This window comes from Saccopteryx bilineata, chromosome 1 (genome assembly GCF_036850765.1).
Source record: "Saccopteryx bilineata isolate mSacBil1 chromosome 1, mSacBil1_pri_phased_curated, whole genome shotgun sequence".
Classification (NCBI taxonomy): Eukaryota; Metazoa; Chordata; class Mammalia; order Chiroptera; family Emballonuridae; genus Saccopteryx; species Saccopteryx bilineata.
This window is the reverse complement of record NC_089490.1, coordinates 37,917,587-37,939,916: the sequence shown is the minus strand read 5'-3', so window position 1 is coordinate 37,939,916 and position 22,330 is coordinate 37,917,587. Positions and strand designations below refer to the sequence as shown.

General features: G+C 35.9%; 1 protein-coding gene across 1 annotated transcript in view; it reads left to right on the top strand.

The window, feature by feature from the left end:
- LOC136319194 (protein eyes shut homolog) overlaps positions 1-21,795 on the top strand; it is a 557,987-nt gene extending 536,192 nt beyond the window's left edge. Inside the window, exon 13 of the mRNA XM_066252572.1 lies at positions 21,535-21,795. Coding sequence (XP_066108669.1) covers positions 21,535-21,795 — 261 coding nt within the window. The remainder of the gene's footprint in view (positions 1-21,534) is intronic.
- The last annotated feature ends 535 nt before the right edge of the window (positions 21,796-22,330 follow it).

Sequence of the window (22,330 nt, the reverse complement as noted above, 5' to 3'; positions counted from 1 at the left end):
TTATCTTAAGGACTTCATGACATAACTAGGAACATCAGAAGAGGCAGTAGAACTTCAGGATTATAAATGGAGCTCTGGAATTGTAATGAGTTCTAGTTCCTTTAATTCATAACCATGGACCTTAGGCAAGTCATTTGCCCCTTCCCAACCTCTCTTTCTTCATCTGCAAAATGGAGCTGCCACCATTCTGGGGTTATAATAAGCAAGATTGAGATATTGTAGAGTGTGCACTTAATAATTATTATTCTTTATCACTACTTTATTTTGAGTTTCTTTTCTACATTATAATTTAATTCTACCTTGTGCTAAATAAACTTAAAAATTTTTGAAATTATTCTAGTCCCATTATTTCACTCTAGAAATAAACATCTTGAAATTGATTGTGATATACAAATGGATGCTCATGCTATGAAAACAATGATCCCAGTTCATATGCTAAATAATTTCTTAATCAGTATAAACATAATTACCATTTTGTTTTCCTAAAATGTTCACTATATGTTTTATTTATGTATCACTTACTTATAAAAGTAGATTAATAAACATGCATTTAAAGGAATATAATGTCTACCTTCTTAGAATAATAAAATAAAATTTTTTTCTACACATTCATGAAATCTTGTTCTTCATTGTCACTCTTATTTGCTGACTATTCTTCAGGCTTAGATACCTTAACCATTAGTCTTGTTCACTGGTATGAGGAATCACATTTACATAACTGGAAAAAACACTCATCTATTCATTTATTCAGCAGTAAGCAAGCTGTATTCTAGAGCATGTATTACTTTCTTTATTAGCAACTCCTCTGAGTTCATTACAAATATTAGCTCATTTAATTATTATAACATTTAACCCTACGGATAAGCACTGCACTGTATTTTATAGATGAGAAAATTAAAGCAGTGTGAGATTAAGTGGTTTGCTCAAAATCACACAGTTAGTGAGTGGTAGCATCAGTATTTGAACTAGACAACATATCTTTAGGACCAACTATATTGTATGATCTCAATCACTTTGGTTATGGGAGTACAAAGAATAAACCTGGTATGATATTTCAAGGATGTATAGAAATAAAATTATTTAGGAAAAAAATTTCCCCAAAATATACCTATACAAAATAGCCTTTCCTATAAAGTCATTGTCCTTATGATAGCAGTTAATAGTTACTGAGCACTTACTCTTTGGACACTGCTCTTGTAGGAACTTAAAAGAACCTACTATATCATTTCATACTTTTACCAGCTCTTTGAAGTAGGTAATATCACCATCACCATTTCACAGAGGTTGAATGGCCTAATTGTGGTTACACAGCTGTTGAAAAGTAAAGCCAAAATTTAAACACCATGCTTTTATAACCTATTTTATGTTGCTTCACTACAAATCACAATGTCAGACACCATTTACCAGTCCACATTGTCTGTACTTTGTTTCAATGGCTAATTTTTAATATAATGTTGTTTCAAACAAAATTTAAAGCATATTTAATATATCACTAAATAAAATCTCCTGAAATAATGATTTTTTTAGATTCAACTGTCTTATGGAATCTCTCTTTAAGTTAATTTAAATTCTGAAAATCATCTTAATTCATCATTGTTTTTTAAATGAAATAATAGCAAACAAATAGAAAGAAAAAATATATTTACTATATTTATCAAAAATATGTTTATTTGTCTATATCCATCTAGTTATCCATCTATCTGGAATAGTACCTACTGTGTGCCAGGCATTGTTGTGTGCTGGGAGTTCATTGCTGAGTAATCAGATAAAGTTCCATCTTGATGCATCTTACATATTAATGAAAATATTCAGAAAACTTGTCTTTACTTTTCGGAGGTCAATGTTTATTTGGCATCAAAAATGAATCACTCTTTTAGGATAAGACTATGTAGTTTATTACTAAATTAACATAGGAAAGGACTATTCAGGAAAAAAATGATTCTGTGCCTACTGAATAGCTGCTTTTCTTTAAGAACAGATAAAACTCTTTTTTGGGTAATAGGATAATGTTTTAAAAACTTGGGAGGGTGTGGAAAAAAAAGGGAACCCTCATATGCACTGTTGGTGGGAATGAAGGTTGCTACAGCCACTACTGAAAACATCACGGATGGCCCTCAAAAATTAAAAATAGAACTGCCTTCAGAGGGGGTGGTGGGCCTGCAGACAGACCACACCTAGGGATCACAGAGGCCACACCCATTGGACTCCAGTGGCCACACCCTTCTATACACAGACAAAATGAGAAGGCAGAAAATGCAACACAAATGAATCAAGAGAAATCCCAAGAAAAGGACCTAGATGAGTCAGATGTAAACAAATTACCAGATACAGAGTTTAAAATAATGATTGTTAAGGATATTCAAAGATCTTAGAACAACAATAGATGGTCATTACAAACACCTAAATAAAGTCATAGCAAATATAAAAAAAAAGAACATTGAAATAATAAAAAAGAATAAGTCAGAAATGACAAATACAATATCCAAAATGAAGACCAGAATGGAAGGAATTAAAAGCAGAATGGATGAAGCTGAGGACTGAATCAGTGAGTTAGAGGACAAGATAAATGAAAGCACAAAAGCAGAGTAGAAAAAAGAAAAAATACTCAAAAAGTCTGAGGAAATTCTAAGAGAGCTCTGTGACAACATGAAGAGAAATAACATCCGCATCATAAGGGTTCCTGAAGAAGAAAAGAAAGAACAAGGGATAGAGACTTTGTTCAATTATATCATAGCTGAAAACTTCCCTAAATTAATGCAGAAGAAACTCTCACAAGTTCAAGAAGTGCAGAGAACTCCATTAAAGAAACCCAAAGAAACCTATACCAAGACAAATCATAACTAAAATACCAAAGCTAACAGATAAAGAGAAAATATTAAAAGCAAGAAAAAAAGGTTATCACCTACAAGGAGCCCCCTTAAGGATTACATCTGACTTCTAAACAGAAACACTTGAAGTCAGAAGAGAATGGCAAGAAATATTAAAAGCAGAACAAGAGCCTACAACCAAGACTACTTTATCTAAAAAGGCTATTGTTTAAAATTGAAGGAGAAATAAAAAGTTTCCCAGACAAAAAAAAGCTCAAGGAATTCACTACAACCAAAACAATGTTGCAAGAAATGTTAAGGGGCCTGCTGTAAACAGATCAAAGGGGAAAAATAATATAGCAAAAGAGGAATACAGCTTTAAAGAATAAAATGGCAATAAACAACTAAATATCAATAATAACCTTAAATGTAAATGGATTAAATGATCAAATCAAAAAACATAGAGTAAATGTGTGGATAAGAAAACAGGACCCATACATATGCTGTCTACAAGAGACACACCTTAAAACAAAACATGCACATAGACTGAAGGTAAAAGGATGGAAAAAAATATTTCAGGCAAATGAAAATGAAAAAAAAGCTGAAGTAGCAATATTTATATCAGACAAAATGGACTTTAAAACAAAGACTATAGTAAGAGAGAAAGAAGGTCACTACAAGCCCTGGCCAGTTGGCTCAGTGGTAGAGTGTCAGCCTGGCGTGCAGGAGACCCAGGTTCAATTCCCAGCCAGGGCACACAGGGGAAGCGCCCATCTGCTTCTCCATCCCTCCCCCTCTCTTTCTTCTCTGTCTCTCTCTTCCCCTCCTGCAGCCAAGGATCCATTGGAGCAAAGTTGGCCCGGGTGCTAAGGATGGCCCATGGCCTCTGCCTCAGGTGCTAGAATGGCCCTGGTTGCAACAGAGCAACGCCCCAGATGGGCAGAGCATCGCTACCTGGTGGACATGCCGGGTGGATCCCGATCAGGCACATGTGGGAGTCTGACTGCCTCCCTGTTTCCAACTTCAGAAAAATACAAAAAAAGGGGGGGTCACTACATAATGATAAAGGGAGCAATCCTACAGGAAGATATAACCATTATAAATATCTACATACCTAATATAGGAGCACCTAAATATGTAAAGCAGACTTTGATGGATATAAAGGATGAGATCAACAGCAATACTGTAATATTAGGGGATTTCAATACCCCACTAACATCACTAGATAAATTCTCAAGAAAGAAAATTAACAAAGAAACAGCAGACTTAAAGAACACACTAGATCAACTGGATTTAACAGATATCTTCAGAAATTTTCACCCTAAAGCAGCAAAATATACATTCTTTTCAAGTACTCATGGTACATTCTCTAGGATAGACCACATATTAGGACACAAAAGCAGTCTCAACAAATTTAGGAAGATTGAACTCCTATCAAGCATTTTCTCTGATCACAATGGCATGAAACTAGAAACCAACCACAACAGAAAAAATGAAAAATACTCAAACACTTGGAAACTAAATAGTATTTCTTAAATAACAAATGGGTAAACAATGAGATCAAAGAAGAAATTTAAAAATTCCTAGAAATGAATGATAATAAGCATACATCAACTCAAAATTTATGGGACACAGCAAAAGCAGTCCTGAGAGGGAAGTTCATAGCATTACAGGCATACCTTAAGAAGCTAGAAAAAGCTCAAATAAACAACCTGACGTCTAAAAGAACTAGAGAAAGAACAGCAAGTAAAGTCCAGAGCTAGTAGAAGGAAGGAAATAATAAAGATCATAGCAGAAATAAATGACATAGAGGCTAAAGAAACAATACAGAGGATCAATGAAACCAGGAGCTGGTTCTTTGAAAAGGTAAACAAGATCGATGAATCTTTAACCAAATTTACCAAGAAAAAAGAGAGGATTCAAATAAATAAAATTAGAAATGAGAATGGAGAAATAACAACTGACACAACAGAAATACAAAATATTGTAAGAAAATACTATGAAGAACTATATGCCAAAAAATTAGACAACATAGGTGAAATGGACAAATTCCTTGAAACATATAATCTTCCAAAAATTAATCTAGAAGAATTAGAAAACCTAAATAGACTGATTACAGCAAATGAGATCAAAATAGTTATCAAAAAACTCCCCAAAAAGAAAAGTCCTGGACCTGGTGGCTTTACAAGTGAATTCTATCAAATATTCAAAGAAGAATTAACTCCTATCCTTCTCAAGCTATTTCAAAAAAATTCAAGACGAAGGAAGACATCCAGGCTTTTTATGAGGCAAGAATAATCCTGATTCTAAAACCAGGCAAGACAACACAAAGAAAGAAATTATAGGCCAATATCTCCGATGAATTTAGATGCTATAATCCTCAACAAAATATTAGCAAACGAGATCCAGCAATATATAATATGAAAAAAAATCATACATCATGATCAAGTTGGATTTATTCTGGGGAAGCAATATTTGCAAATCAATCAATGTGATTCATCACATAAACAAAAGGAAGGAGAAAAACCACATGATAAATTTAATAGATGCAGAAAAAGCATTTGATAAAATACAGCACCCATTCATGATCAAAACTCTCAGCAAAGTGGGAATACAGGGCACATACCTCAACATGATAAAGGCCATCTATGACAAACCCACAGCCAACATTATACTCAATGAGCAAAAATTAAAAGCAATCCTCTTAAGATCGGGAACAAGGCAGAAGTGCCCCCTTTTCACCACTCTTATTCAACATAGTTCTGGAAGTCCTAGCCACAGAAATCAGACAAGAAGAAGAAATAAAAGGCATAAAAATTGGAAAAAAAAGAAGTAAAACTATCATTATTTGCAGATGATATGATATTGTATATAGAAAACCCTAAAGTGTCAGTAAAAAAACTACTGGACCAGATAAATGAATTCAGCAAGGTGGCAGGATATAAAATTAATACTCAGAAATCAGAGGCATTTTTATACACCAACAATGAACTGTCAGAAAGGGAAATTAAGGAAACAATCCCCTTCACTACTCCCACCAAAAAAATAAAGTACCTAAGAGTAAATTTAACCAAGGAGACTAAAGACTTGTACTCGGAAAATTATAAAACATTGATGAAAGAAATCAAGGAAGATACAAACAAGTGGAAGCATATATCCTACTCATGGTTAGAAAGAATAAGCACCATTAAAATGTCTATATTACTCAAAGCAATTTATAAATTCAATGCAATACCAATTAAAATACCAATGACATACTTCAAAGATATAAAAAAAAATATTCCAAAAATTTATATGGAACCAAAAAAGAACACGAATACCTCAGCTATCTTGAAAAGGAAGAATAAAGTAGGTGGTATCACACTTGCTGATAATACAAAGCCACTTAAAACAGCCTGGCACTGGCATAACAACAGGCATATAGATCAATGGAACAGAACAGAGAACCCAGAAATAAACTCACACCTTTATGAACAACTGATATTTGACAAAGGAGGTAAGAGCATACAATGAAGTAAAGACAGACTCTTTAACAAATGGTGTTGGGAAAATTGGGCATCTACCTGCAAAAAAATAAAACTAGACACCACCAACTCACACCATTTACAAAACTAAACTCAAAATGGATAAAAGACTTAAATGTAAGCTGTAAAACCATAAGCATCTTAGAAGAAAACATAGGCAGTAAGCTCACCGACATCTATCGCAGCAATATATTTGTCGATTTATCTCCAAGGGCAAGTGAAATAAAAAACAGGATAAACAAATGGGACTATATCAAACTAAAAAGCTTTCACACAGCTAAAGACAATAAGAACAGAATAAAAAGACAAACTACATAATGGGAGAACATATTCAACAATATGTCTGATAAGGGGTTAATAAGCAAAATTTATAAAGAACTTGCAAAACTCAACACCAGGAAGACAAATAATCCAATCAAAAAATGGGCGAAAGAAATGAATTGACACTTCTCCAAAGAGAACATACAGATGGTCAATAGGCAGATGGAAAAATGTTCAACATCACTAATCATTAGAGAAATGCAAATTAAAACCACAATGAGCCTGACCTGTGGTGGCGCAGTGGATAAAGTGTCAACCTGGAAATGCTGAGGTTGCCGGTTCAAAACCCTGGGCTTGCCTGGTAAGGCACATATGGGAGTTGATGCTTTCTGCTCCTCCCCTCTTCTCTCTCTCTCTCTCTCTCCCCTCTCTATAATGAATAAATAAAATCTTAAAAAAAAAAAAAAAGAAAAGAAAAGAAAAAAAACCACAATGAGATATCACCTCACACCAGTCAGAATTGTGCTCATCAACAAAACAACACAGAATAAGTGCCGGTGAGGATGTGGAGAAAAGGGAACCCTCCTGCACTGCTGGTGGGAATGCAGAATGGTGCAGCCACTATGGAAAACAGTATGGAGATTCCTCAAAAAATTAAAAATTAAACTGCCTTTTGACCCAGCTATACCACTGTTAGGAATATACCCCAAGAACACCATAGCACTGTTTCAAAAGGAGAAATGCACCCCCATGTTTATGGCAGCATTATTCACAATAGTGAAGATATGGAAACAGCCCAAGTGTCCGTCAGTGGAGGAGTCGATTATAAAGCTTTGGTACATATATAGTATGGAATACTACTCAGCCATAAGAAATGATGACATTGGATAATTTACAACAACATGGATGGACCTTGATAACATTACACTGAGCAAAATAAGTAAATCAGAAAAAACTAAGAACTATATGATTCCATACATAGGTGAGACATAAAAATGAGACTCAGAGACATGGACAAGAGTGTGGTGATTAGGGGGGGGAGTTAAGGGGGGGAGGGGAGGGGCACAAAAATACCAGATAGAAGGTGATGGAAGACAATTTAACTTTGGGTGAGGGGTATGCAACATAATCAAATGTCAAAATAACCTGGAGATGTTTTCTCTGAACATATGTACCTTGATTTATCAATGTCACCCCATTAAAATTAATAATATTCCCCTCCCGCAGCGAGGCTCCATTGGAGCAAAGATGGCCCGGGCACTGAGGATGGCTCTGTGCCTCTGCCTCAGGTCCTAGAATGGCTCTGGATGCAACAGAGCGACACCCCAGAGGGGCAGAGCATCGCCCCCTGGTGGGCATGCCGGGTGGATCCCAGTTGGGCACATGCGGGAGTCTGTCTGACTGCCTCCCCGTTTCCAGCTTTGGAAAAATGGGAAAACAAATTAATAATAAATTTTAAAAAAGGAACTGCCTTATGACCCAACAATTCTACTTCTACATATAAATCCAAAGAAATCCAAAACACTAATTGGAAAGAATATATGTACACTTATATGAATTACAGTATTATTTATAGTAGCCAAGATATTGAATCAACCCGTCAATAGATGATTGGATAAAAAAAAGTTACAGTACATATATACAATGGAATATTACTCAGCCATAAAAAAAGAATGAAATCTTAATATTTACAACAGCATGGATGGATCTAGAGAGTATTACGCTCAGTGAAGTAAGTAAGTAGGAAAACACAAATACCATATGATTTCACTTATATGTGAAATCTAAAGAATATAAACCAGTGTTTTTCAAGCCTCAGTCTGTAGACTGGCCCACCAGAAAGTTCATGCAGGTCCACGAAAGAGTTAACATCCTGATGCTGTATGAAGATTATAGGGTTGATGACCCTAGTCAAATTTCCTTATGCTCAGGATGATTTCTGGCTTAATGGTCCCTGAAATAATTCTCCTATTTTCACCAGTCGCCAAGCGTAGAAAGGTTGAAACCTACTGATATAAACAAACAAACAAACAAAATAGAAACAGACTCATAGACACAGAGAACAGAATGATGGTCGAAAGAGGGGAAGAGGATTAGAGGTTGGGATAGAAAAAGTGAAGGAACTAGAATGTGCAAATTGGTAGTTACAAAATAGTCACAGGATGTAAAGTACAGCATAGGGAATATAGTCAGCAGTGTTGTAATTACTATGCATGGTGTCAGTTGGGTACTGCAAATACTGGGGGGAACACTTTATAAAGCATGTGATTGTCTAACCACCATGCTATACACCTGAAAATAATACAAAATAGTATTGAATGTAATCTCTGGTTGGAAAAAAAAACTTATTGATTATGAACTGATGTGAGAAGTTTGAAATCCTGAGTTAAACAAATTTCACAGCTATTTTATTTTGTTTTGGTTTTTTCTCTAAACAACTACTCAGCCTTAATTTTGCTAATGTTCATTTTAATCTCTAAGCAGAAGGTTACAGCATGAAAATTTCTAAAAATTGTTTCACTATACATTTTATTTTTAGTAATATCAGCTAATAGCATGATCAAATGATAGTAGTATTCTGGAAATACTATATTTTAAACTAGAAAACATTTTAAAATCTTTACTGACTTATTCCTTATGGAATATGCAAAGTCCCTATGCATAGGAGCAGAGGATCTGTCCTTATTACATCTGACAAAGGGCATCTGTTTATCTCTCAACCATTCTGGAATAGACATTAAATTCAAACCTCTGTGCTGGAGACTAAGCAAAAGAAATGCTAAAACTTGGTCTTTGCCACAAATAATCACATCAACAAAAAGCATACATAGCTCACAAAAACCAAACCAAACAAACAAAAAAATTCTTTCAGTGTTAATATTCATTGTCACCAGCTGAGAATCTCTGTGACAAGCACTATTAAAGCATAGCTGTTTGCCTGGCCAGTGGTGGTGCAGTGGATAAAGCATTGACCTGGAACCCTGAGGTTGCCAGTTCAAAACCCTGGGTTTGCCCAGTCAAGGCACATATATAAAGCAACTACTACAAGTTGATTCTTCCCACTTCTCCTCCCTTCTCTCTCTCTCTCTCCTCTCTCTAAAATCAAAAAATTTAAAAAAAAAAACTAAAATAAAGCATAGCTGTTTGGGCAGTGTAAAATAATCTGTTCAGGCTCAAGCAAGAAAATCACTGAAGAAATATTTTAAATAATCTATATTTAACTCTGTCCAATTTAAAACTTATAATTTTGAATTTTCCATGGCCTAATTAAGGAAGTGAATAGAAGTAAGCAGAATTAATTCTAATACTCTATTTCATTTAACCCAATATGTAGGTCCAAAATAGTGTCACTTTAACATGTAACTCTCATGAAAACAAGAGGATACATTACATGTTTTACTTTAAGAAAGTTATTGAAATCTCCTGTGTTGCAAGTGTTCACTAGCCTGTAGCGAATGGCCACGCGTTGGACAGAGTGGTTCCACAAATCTATTCAGCATTGTGACAGGCTACTTTACATTGAGTTTATCTGGACTTTGGATAGGGTATCATTTGTTCATTCTTCAGCAAAAAATTTACTGTGCTTTCACTATTTATCAAATGATATGCAAACATTGAGAATACAACAGTAAGTACCAGAAGACCTGCTTTGGGGGAGTTTAGACAATGGAGGGAAAGAGATAGTTCTAACAAACTCTCTGAGAGCAGCAGCACATCCAGGGGATTTGGTGATAGAAAGTGGAGGGGGTCTATCACCCAGCTGGGTCATAAGAGGTGAATTGAGTCTGAAAAGACGGCGCTGAGAGCTGGAAGAGAGAGAACAAGTGAACGCATGCTCACAGACAAACCAGTGTGCTAAAGAGACAGGATAAAAAATTCAGGATGTGAGTGAGGAAGTGCGAACAGTGATGTCCTGAAGTCCGCTACAGGTTAGGCAGGAGAGAATAAATAATGAGGATGGAACAGGAGGCAGCGGCTGGTTCTTGGAAAGCCTTGGATGTCATTTTAAAGGGCTGGAATTTAATCACTAGGTTCCAACTTTAATTTTTAAAGAAATTACCTTTGCAGCTAAATGGGAGTCTAGTTAGGAGAAGGACAGAGGATAAGAGATTATGTCCAAGACGGCTGGACAGTTTAGGGAAGAGACAGTGAGTCTCAGATTTTCAAGGAAATGAGAGTTCGAGAGGAGGAAATAGATTCTACAAATATTTGGATTTAAACCAATAAGACATGTAACAGTTGTGTTTAAATTGAAGTAGTGGGTGGAGTCAAGGGCTCAGTTGCATCCCTGCCTTCTCAGGTACCTGAGGAAACCAACTGGAGGTAGACAATATCGGCAGGGAAGCTAGTTGGTGGGGAAAGATGATAAATTCATTTTTTGTCCCTTTGAGCCAGAGGTCCTCTGGGAGTATCAGACTGAGGTTTCCTTGAGACAGTGGGTGAGGCCCAAGGTGAGGTCTACCTGGTTCTGTGCTATAGTTGAAGCAACGGGAGAAAATGTGAGTACCGCAGGAGAGTGTAGAATTATAAAACCATCTTTAAGAAAACAGAGCGCTCATCTCCCCACATCCTTCCAGAAATCATTAGCGTTCACAGTTTGTATGTCTCTGCAGGGCCATCAGAAGGGCATTTCTAAGATTTCATACCCCTGACTTGTTTCAAATTCTTCGGCCTCCTTTCTTTCTGGTTTGAAAACACTAATTTCATCTTCCCCGGTTTCAGTCACTGGCCAGGCTGTTGTTCCAATTAGCTGCTCCAAACCCCGTTTACCCTGTGCCTTTGATAAGTGTCCTTCTCTTTGTCCGAAAGACCACCTCTAATTGTCTACACCAGGAAGTTCTTATTGTCCCGTCTGATTTCTCAAGGCAGCTTTCCCTGACAATGAAGTGTTAATTTCCTTGTAATAGGATTCCATAGCAACCTGTATATCTATTCTAGCCACTTGCATCTCATTTTTAATGAAGTCATCACTTAATCTTACGTCTTCTTCCACTTTAGTGCATATTTTATGATATGATGGACTTTTCTTACTTGATAGCTTTTTTTTTTTTAACTTTTCTGAAGTGAGAAGCTGGGAGGCAGAGAGACAGACTCCTGCATGTGCCCAACCAAAATCCACCCGGCAAACCCACCAGGGGGAGATGCTTGGCCCCTCTGGGGTATTGCTCAGCTGCGACCGGAGCCATTCTAGCATCTGAGGTGGAGGTCATGGAGCCATCCTCAGTGCCCAGGTCAACTTTGCTCCAGTGGAGCCTTGGCTGAAGGAGGAGAAGTAAGAGACAGAGAGAAAGGAGAAGGGGAAGGGTGGAGAAGTAGATAAGTGCTTCTCCTATCTGTCCTGGCAGGAATCGAACCCAGGACTTCCAGACGAGGGGCGAATGCTCTACCACTGAGCAAACCAACCAGGGCCACTTTTTTGCTTTTTAATCTGAATTGCTTATATCTGGCTCTACCTGGACTCACACATGGTTATTGAGTAGAGATCTAGATATCAATTTTAATTTTATTTTGGGTTTGTATTAATTGCAATAGAATACAATTAAATTTGCATAAGGCTCACTGATCAACATAAAGGAAAATACAACTTTTGACAACAGGGTAGTTTCATGCTGAAAATGTTCTGATCATTAGCAGCTGAAATAGCTCAGTTGGGAGGGCGTTAGACTGAAAATGTCCTGATCAGTTTTCTGATATTTGAGATTATATATCATAGAGTATTATATAAAATCACTCATTTTTTAGAATTTCAAATATATCTTTTAAGTATATCTGTCTTCTCACCATCTCATCACCAAGGAGTATGTCACAAAGGAAGCAAGTCCAGTCTAGGTTAAATTTTTTCAAACATATATTGGTCAAAAAAGCATAAAAAAAATTGTTACACAATCTTTTAACCTGGGGAAATCTTATACTGTCCCTAGGCCCCTTAACTCATACTTTGAATGAAAAGTTAATTTAAGGCTAACACACGACATTCTGAGATCAACAGCGAGCAGCCTGTGGTAGTGTCGAGTGATAGCTTCTGTGAAGGGAAGGAAAATGACAAATCAGGATGCATGTGAAAGTCATTTGTGCCTGCCCTATTCTTATGCTTAATTATGAAATCTTTTTAAGTTGCTACAGGAAATTAATAATTTATTTAATAAAAGAATTAGATCTAATATCCCATGTACTGATTAACAAAATATATTTTGTATTTTGATAAAGACATCTGAAGTGTTAACCAACCAACTTTTAAGTACAGATTTCTTTTATTTTTTTTCTTAAGTGAGACTGGGGAGGCAGAGAGACAGACTCCCACATGTGCCCCAACCAGAATTCACCTGGCAAGCCCACAAGGGGGTGATGCTCTGCCTATCTGGGGCCAGTTTCTCAGTTGCTTGGCAACTGAGCTATTTTAGTGCCTGAGGCAAGGCCATGGAACCATTCTCAGCACCCTGGGCCAACTCAATCCAACTGAGCTATGGTTGCAGGAGGGGAAGACAGAGAGAAAGAGAGAGAGAAGGGAGGGCTGGGACAGCCGATGGTTGCTTCTCCTGTGTGCCCAGAACAGAAATCAATCCTGGGACATCCACACATGGGGCCGACGCTCTACCACTGAGCCAACCAGCCAGGGCCTAAGTACAGATTTCTGATTAAGATAATGTCTTATTTATCTTTGGCTTTATAAAAAAAATATACATCTCACAAAAATTAGGGGATATTTTATTGCTTCATGTTCATTTTGAAATATCCCTTAATTTTTGTGAGCAGTTTAATTCCAAAACACTTAAATCAACAGATGTCACGTATCTGCTCACAATTTTATAATAGTGAGACACAGTGAAGAGACATATTTATGCTTTACTTGGAATATTCTGGGGCTGATACACCTAAAATTATTCATTCATGTTTTAAAACTCAGCAAGGATGGTTGGAAAAGCATCTCCATAAGGCTAGCTGAGGCTGTTTCAAATTACAACACGGCCATTTCAGGTTACTTTGACTTCTTATGTGCTGATGGGCTTTCCCCGAAGCACAGGGGAGGAGCTTCCAGGTCTTCTTAATTTCTAGGCTTCTAAAATGTCACTTCTGTGTTGCTTTCACAATGTTTTTACTGGGTCAGCCCAAATTAAAGGCAAGAAGAAACAGACTCTACTTCTTAATGTGAAAATGGCAAGTGAAATGACAATGTAGGATAGACATAAGATTTCAGCCTTAGGAATGCAATCTACCACAAATACTTAAACACATTAACCAAATACAGCTGAGAATAGATTAAAAGAAATTCATGCCCATACACTATTTATACCTACTTTTCAAAATACTCTGGGGCAATATAATTCTCTGAACTCTGTTTAGTAAGTGCGTCTGCAGATTATACACTAATTGTTCTATTGTTTGTGTGTCACACCCCAAGCATAGGATGTCAAATAGTGCAGGTTGTGACTTTCCTTTGAATGCCCACAGGCTGCTCTCTTGTGTCATTTGATCCCTTCAATGTGGTTTGACCTGCCTGGACTTCAGAAGCAGCCTAAGGCTAGTAGAGCAGGGACTGTGGCAGCCCACCCACTGTGATGTTCTACAAGATATTTCTCTCTCCCGCCTGAGGGTTTTCTCTATTCTCTGTTGTCACTACTTCAAACTCCAGAGAGATGTGTTGCCCTTATGTTGTCATTTCTGATTATTTCGGTAGCCTAACACTCACCTCCCTCCTCCTTTTGCTCTTTTTATACTTTTTCTACATTCCTGTTCTTTTCTCTCATTTTCTTGCTAGCAGCTCATTCTTCCTTCATCCTTAATAGTTTTTATCAGGTTATTATAGCTATGGCCAATAGAAAATAATCATTTTTCTCCTGTGTCTTTACTTTCTGTTTTTGTTTTTTTTTTTCTTTTTTATTTCCTCGATTGTTTTAACTGCTTTTTTACTCCACCACCATGTTTACTTTTATTTCAGGTTCTGAATGATCAACTTTCAGTCTGAACACTTAAATAAATTGGTACTTAGTAAAAATAGCAAAAGCTTATGAGGACAAGAGAAATGCTAATTATTAAAAATAGTCATCTTTGTTAATAGTCCAATTTTTTTAAGGTAAAGGTATCTACACTTTTATTAATAAAAATTCTAAATGCCACTTAATTTGGGTTAATTAGATTGATTTTTCTAATAATCAGATACACATCAAAGGTTAAAAAAAACTTTAAAGTATATTACATCAGTGAGAATAGATTTATTTGTCATTAGTAAGGAAAAGAAAGGGAAATAATTTAGGTTTTCTTCTTGGTTAGAGCACCATATACATATCTTCCTATGAGTGAGCAAGAATCTTTTTTTGACAAAAGTGACCTTATATTGATTTTTTACTTTCCAGGTGTGCTATATGAATAGTGTTCTTAAATTAAAAATTTATGTAATTAGAAATTCATACAAAGTTTTTTGTTAGAAGTCCACTTAAAAATCGTTTTAAATTCATCATTTTCTCTGTGAGGAAACAGAAGGGAATGAATGACTGAACCCATTTCTGTTGGTTACTAAAGCTAGCCAAGAACAGAACTAAAGTCAGCTGTAACCAAAAAAAAAACACAGCTTCCTGGTTTTTATAGTGAATTCCTGACTGATTTGTGCAGTTCCTAGATCTTGTTGGGGAGATATGAATGAATAATGAGAAAGAGACAGGAAGAGCATGGAGGCTAAAGTTATGTGAGTTGTAATAGAGAACAGGTGTCAAGTGTGAAAGCAAAAAGCTTGGGATTCTAAAGAAAGGCGATAAGGGGTGCATATTGTGAGTTACAAAAATCTTGAGAGACGTCAGGGTAAAGAGCAAGAGAGAAGCTTTCGGGCCTGTTTAAAAATATGACTTGTGGGGAGAGAAGTCTAAAGATACTTTTTAGAAAATCTCACTGTATGACTACCATTGTTCTCTCTCTTTGTTCTTTTGCAAATTTTCAATAAAGATATAGCTTACTTTTCATTGTTATTGTGGATTTACTTACATTTCTATTGGATGTGTAGCCATGATATAATGAAACATAAGAAATAGAAGGGATGATTAGTTAAATTTGAGTTATACTTAGTCTAAGATATCTTCCATAAACTACGCTGCTATTCCTACTCATTGTTTGGTAAAGTGATGGTGATTTTATGTAGCTTTACTAATAAAATAATAGGCAATATGTATTGAACACATTTTCTGAGCCAGACAGTCCATTAGTCACTTTATAGAAAATAGTTTATTTACTCATCACAACAACCCTAAGAGGTGAGTACAGGTGTTATCTCTATGTGAAAACAAGGGAACTGAAGTTAGAAATGTGAAATAAATTGTCTGCATCACAGTTAACAGGTTCTGGAAAGGGGAAAAAAGTCATCAAGACATGACAGCATTCACTAATGAAGGAACCACCTTTAAATCCTTCCCACTCAAACAGCCCTCTCAGTTTGACATCAGTGTGTACTTAAACCTATCACATCAACATCAAAGGAAATGTCCCCTCTAGGCTAGGTGTCAAATGTTACAACACAAAGAAAATTTAATGCAAACTGTTTAAGGAGAGATAGAAACTGCATATCTTGCAAAAGATGGGAAATTTCTAAGTATTGGTTAAATTGACATTGAAAATAATCACATTCAAAATCACAGATAAATAGAAATATGGCAGAGTCAGACAGTTAAAAATTGAAGAAAAGAAAATCTCAATGAACTGTGACAAGTTAGGCATTTTAAAAGAGAATGGTTTGAATTTTGACAGATTATATGAGACCTCTAGGAAAACAGATGTCTTAGAATAGTTAGTTTTACAATAATAATCCTATTTATAATACTGCTGTTAAAGTAAAGGATGTTATTTTATGTTATATATAATTTTTAGGAGAATTATGCCTTTCTACTCCCCCCCCTCCAAAAAGAAAAAAACTCAAAAGCAATCAGTATTTTTGTTTTTAACTTAGTTTTATTGGGATGACATTGGTTAGTAAAATTATATAGGTTTCAGGGGTACAGTTCTATAACACATCATCTGTATATTGTACTGTGTGTTCTCCAGCCCAAGTCAAGTCTCCTTCCATCACCATTTATCCACTTTACCCTCTTCTCCCTCCTGTAATCACCACACTGTTGTCAGCATCTTTGCTGAATCCCGTCATTGTTTTCATGCGGCCCAGAACTCCCATCCCTTCTGACAACTGTCAGTCTGTCTGTTTCTGTGTATATGAGTCTGTATCTATTTTGTTTGTTTATTTTGTTCATTGGATTCCACATATATGTGAAATCATATGGTATTTGTCTTTCTCTGACTATTTCACTTAGCATAATACTCTCCAGATCCTTGACTATTGTAAATAATGTTGCAATTGAACAGAGGGGTGCGTAAATTCTTTGAAATGAGTATTTAGTATTTCTTTGGATAAATTACCAGAAGTGGAATCACTGGGTTATAAGGCAGCTCCATCTTTAATTTTCTTTAGGTCCCTCCATACTGCTTTCCACATGCAAACTGTTTTTCTGTATGTCATTTCTAGTTATTGTCTGAAGGCCAGCAGTTAATGCTGAACTTGTTGAATTTGAAGCTTTTATGTCATATTACAAGGTGGTGAAAAGCAGCACATAAATTACTGAGGGTTTCTTCCATGCTATTTGGTATAATCACTTTAAATTGAATGTTCGAACAAAATCAAATAGAAGTAATAAAAAAAATCTTGGAAAAACCCTAATAAATAACATAAGTTTAACAACAATATAAAATTTAATGTATTTTAAGTCCAAGAAAACAGAAAGCCTTCTGGGAAAACACGTGGTGCCATATAATAAAAGCACTGGCTGTTTTTAAATGTCATTTTAATTCATCAGTTTTACTTAACTGTTAAATTATAGTTGTCATTGAATTAAAGCGGTGGGGATAAATTACTGTAGCACTCAAAGAAGTGAGCAGTCCAATTATACAAATGTGTCCTAAGTTATATAAGTGGCTTTAAAGAAAAAGAAAAAATGCAATTATTAAAGCAATACCTTTAAAATTATATTTGCCTCAAATCTAAGAGAAATTTTATGTTAGATTTATGAGGATTTATATTTTGAGAGGCTGTTGCTTTTATTATAGAATAGAAGAATACAAAATTTAATTAAAATGATATACAATAAGTTTGAATATAGACTAAAAATTTTAATAATTTATTATGATATGAATATAAAATTATAAAATAGATTATAGGATATCTAACTTCTTTAAATGTAACTACTTTGTGAATGCTTCCTTGGACCCATAAGGAGAATTCATTGTTCCCCTGTTTGTGTTCCTACAATGTTAAGCCTAATCTGAGGGACCCGAAACATTGAAGATGCAAACAAAGTCCGTCGATTACACACCAAAGCTTTATTGTCTAGCTTGGCCAAGCGGCGGCAACTCTGATAGAAATCTGAGGGAGAGCGCGCTGTCCCTTTGTTCTACCTAGTTTTTATAGTTTTGCAAGTGGGAAGTACAGAAGCAAAAAATGCAATTAGGTGCCTTTTACCACTATTGGTTATAGTCATATGTCCTTTAACATGATAGGACCAGGTTCAATTTGCAAGCCATACATCATTTTGGAGAAAACAAAATTTACAAGTCAACACAATGGTAGAAAATTATCTTTTTACATATTAAAAGGCATTCCTATATTCTCTAATGTTTATCTGACATCTCTGTCCAGAGTCACACGTGTTAACCACATGCATTCACATAGGAGAGGTAGTTTCGGTGGGGACAAATGCCTGCAAATGGCTCATTGCTATAAGAAAAGGTTTATTTTGGCTTTTCTCTTCCTGCACCTGGCTAGCCATTCACCCCTTTCCCCACAGGTGTGGTGGAATGTCTGGGAATCCATGTTTTCCTCCCCTTTGCATTTACAATACAATGCCAAGAGCCATCCTGGTTATGCCAATCACACAGTACAGAGACTAGTCTCACAATTTCTCTGCACACCTTAACCCAAATTAATAAAATGTTCTTCAAGCCTCTTAAAATATTAATATTAATTCTGCAGCTTTTGGTACTTTACAACACCTGCGGCTGATGTGGCACAGTGGCTCCTCAAACCATGGTTGACACATTCTCTTCATAGTCAAGTTCTCAAAGTCATTACGGTCTTTGAGAGAACTCATTGAATTTTATTTGCATTTCCATCCCCAAAGTCTTGGACAAGGGCTGGCACATAGTAGGTAAAGAGAACCTATTTTCTGAATAAATAACAAAATGTGTTCCTTAAAATAAAATATTTTATAATTTATAATGCAAACATGATAGTAAGAATGTATTGTTGTTCTATATTTTTTGGAACTACAATTTCCAAAAAGGTCACTTTTAGGACGTATCATTGTGTCCAGAAACATATAGCATGTTTGTTTTTGTCTGAGATTGATTTTCCATTTCCAAGTGACTCCTAGATTTTCAAAATAAAACACTTCTGAGTCCTTTTGCTGCAAAGGGCTAGATCAACTGAGCCTTCTTCTTTTCTTTTTGTTGTACATCTGAGAGCTTGCAGGCATAAGAGCAGCATAACATATGCCCTGAATATGGAGTCCCTTAAAATCTGCCTCCCTTTAAAAAAAAATAGGTACTTCCTTTGGCATTCACTAAACTAGCTAGTACATTCCTTATAATAGTAAGAATATTAGGTTTCTGTTTAGCATTCTGCGGGCGCATTCCATACAGAAATAGAGATGTGCTTTTATGATGCTGCAATATGTGTTTGCAGTAAAACAAGTGAAAAAACTAGAGAAAATAATAACCATCCACAGTTTCATATTTGGCTGCAGGAAGGGTCAAACTACTATTTCACAGTGAAATTTCCAAAAGTTCTAACCTGACGAAGAATGTATTCACAACTAAAGAAAATAAGAAATCATACCTGAACCTCTCTCAAGTTGCCACAAGGTCAGGGATAGCTCCAAGTTACGATGCATCAAGAAAATCTGTCCCAAGATGTTTGTCAAGTCCGTGGCATGACACAGGAAGAATCCCTAGCTAACTTTTCAGCTTGTGTACCATGTCCTCCATAATGGCCCATGTTCCCACCTTCAATTTAGGCGCGTCATTTGCACTTTCCAACATCCCAAGATGAAGTCAGTGTAGGAAAAAAGATCATTGTTAGAATCCTTGTTGTTGCCATCATCATCTTCAATGCAAGGTTCTAAAATTGAGTCAAAGAAAGTAATACAAGAATAAAATTATAGAACATATTTAGAAGTCATATACATGTGTTGGGCAAACAAGTGTGTACCAAGTGTGTTAGGCTTGCTCGGTTGTATTTTGCCTAATTGTTGCATGAGCACGGGGCAGCACCATGTGTATCTAGTCTATGTAAGGCTGCAGGAGCTTGTCCTCAGGGAAGCAGACTGTAAACTGTGGATTGCCTGCCTGCTTGGGAGGGGTCACTGCTTGCTATTGTTTGCTGGAGAAGGAGGTGCCCCCACACCTGTTTTGCTTGTGAGTCCTGAGATAGCCTGGTTAAAAAGCACAATAAACGTTAATACTGTGTAGCTGTAAAAACTAATCTCATGTTAAATTATAAGTAGTATATAAGTAGAAATTTGAATAATAAGGACTAAAACTCATCTAAGTATATGTGCTCACATTATTTTTGTTCTTGTTACCCCTTTGAATAGTGCTAAAACTATTTTGCCCTCTATTCAGAGAATGGCCTGAATATTGATGACAATTGAAATCTTTGAGGAAGGTTAGTGGAGTTAAAGAAAGTTAAAAATATTTTTTCTTTTTCATATATCATTAGAGTTAGTATATATAGGAAGGACATTAGACTTGTTTTACATGGTAATATGAAATAAGATAAGACTGCTCCAAACTTAATGTTTCCCACACAAACTTATATTTTGGAAATAGGGCCTATGAGGATGTGAAAAAGGTTAAATGGGGTCATAAGGATGGGACCCTACACAGTAGGGTCAGTGCCCTTATAACAAGATCTCAGAGCTCTCTCTATCTGCCACGTGTGGTCACAGCAATAAGGGGGTGCTTTACAAGCCAGAAATAGAGTTCTCACAAGGAACTGAACTGACTAGCACCTTGATCTTAGATTTCCTAGCTTCTAGATCTGTAAGAAATTAAATTTCTGTTGTTTAAGCCACCCAGTCTGTAGTGTTATGTTATGTTATGTTATGAACAGCCTTTCAGACTAAGATAAGGACTAATGCTGTGGTTATAGAAAGACAGAGAATCTAAGAAAAAATAAGATATTTCAAGTGATATAAATTTTTCTGTAACTGAAGGAATTTAAACATAGGCCAGAAAATTATTTTGTGGGGGGGTTTATCAAAGTGATACAAATATTAAGAATGTTCAGAATTGGCCAATGGTTTTCAAACATTGGTTAATAGGCATATGCTAATTTTTATCATCTCTGGGTAAAATAAGAAACTTTTCCTTCAATTTTATAAATCTAAAATACAAATTTTCTTAATCTTATATTTTCTTACTTTTGATAGTAAAAGATACTTTTATTTGAAATTATAATGTAAATATATGGTAGTTTTTAATGTTCTTATTTATAAAAATAATACGTTAACAACCTAATCTTAGCCATCTTAATGTTTTTAGAAATTTGAATTGTCTGTGATATCTGGAAGTCTAGGAAGAACAAGACTAGAGGTTATTTTATCTTAAAACCCCCAAATGTTGTGATTCTTCATCTTTATGACAATTAATATAGCATAACAGGATATTGTATAAAAGGGGGAAATTGTACATAAATTTCTCTCTGATGGCAAAACCATGGATGCTCTTCATCCTCAAAAGGCACTAGATTCACTTCGCCATTGATTTCAGTAACCATCCAGTTAGTTAGGATTTGATTCCTCTCCTGATTTTAACATGTGCTGTCTGTTGTCTTTCCTGTTACCACTTTGCTTACTCTCAACTATGAATTTTTTGTTTCTATTTCCTGGCATCAAAGTCTAAACTTACTTTGATAGTGTCGATTTAACATGATTCCAGATTACTCCTATCTTCATAGACATATACCATATACCATACACCATGTTACCAGTATCTGGACTATGGAGCCTCTGGAGGGTGAGGCAGCTAATGCCAGTATTCCTTCAAGGCACGGAGGCATGGCAGTCAACATGCAGTGCTCACAGAGAAATAATGGGGAGGCTCTTCATCCTGAGATCTTAGAGCCGGGAGTTTGCGAATGGAGATTGAATAATTCTGAACTCGAAAACTCCACTTGAGGTTACTTAAACCTCACTCCTTAGGAAGGAATTGCAAGCTTTTTTTTTTTTAAATTTACTGGGATGACACTGGTTAACATAATTATACAGGTTGCAGGTGCTCAATTGGGGTGACGCTGGGTAACGTAATTACCAGGTTTCTACAACACATCTTTTCATAGCAGAGTACTTCTGTGTTTATGGCCGTTGTCCTCTTTTCATGATGCAATTTAACACTATGTCATCCGCCAAAGCTTGGCCACTTCAAGCAGGTTCAACCTATCAGGAAGAGCTCTCAAGTACCCAAATTAACTGGCATGGCACCCTCTAGTGAAAGAGATATTAAGATGCTGTCTTAATCTCTGTCCAGTTGCAAGTGTGTCAATAAACAAATGTCCATTATAGATGCCTATTGACAAAAGGGCCAAGAAGAGACACCACATGAGCATATCAAATTTAGCTTTTCTGAATGTCACAGAAAGAATTCAGTACAAACAGGATATTAAATAAGGAGATCATCATCATTATTCAGTAACAGTTGAGAGGAATCCATTCC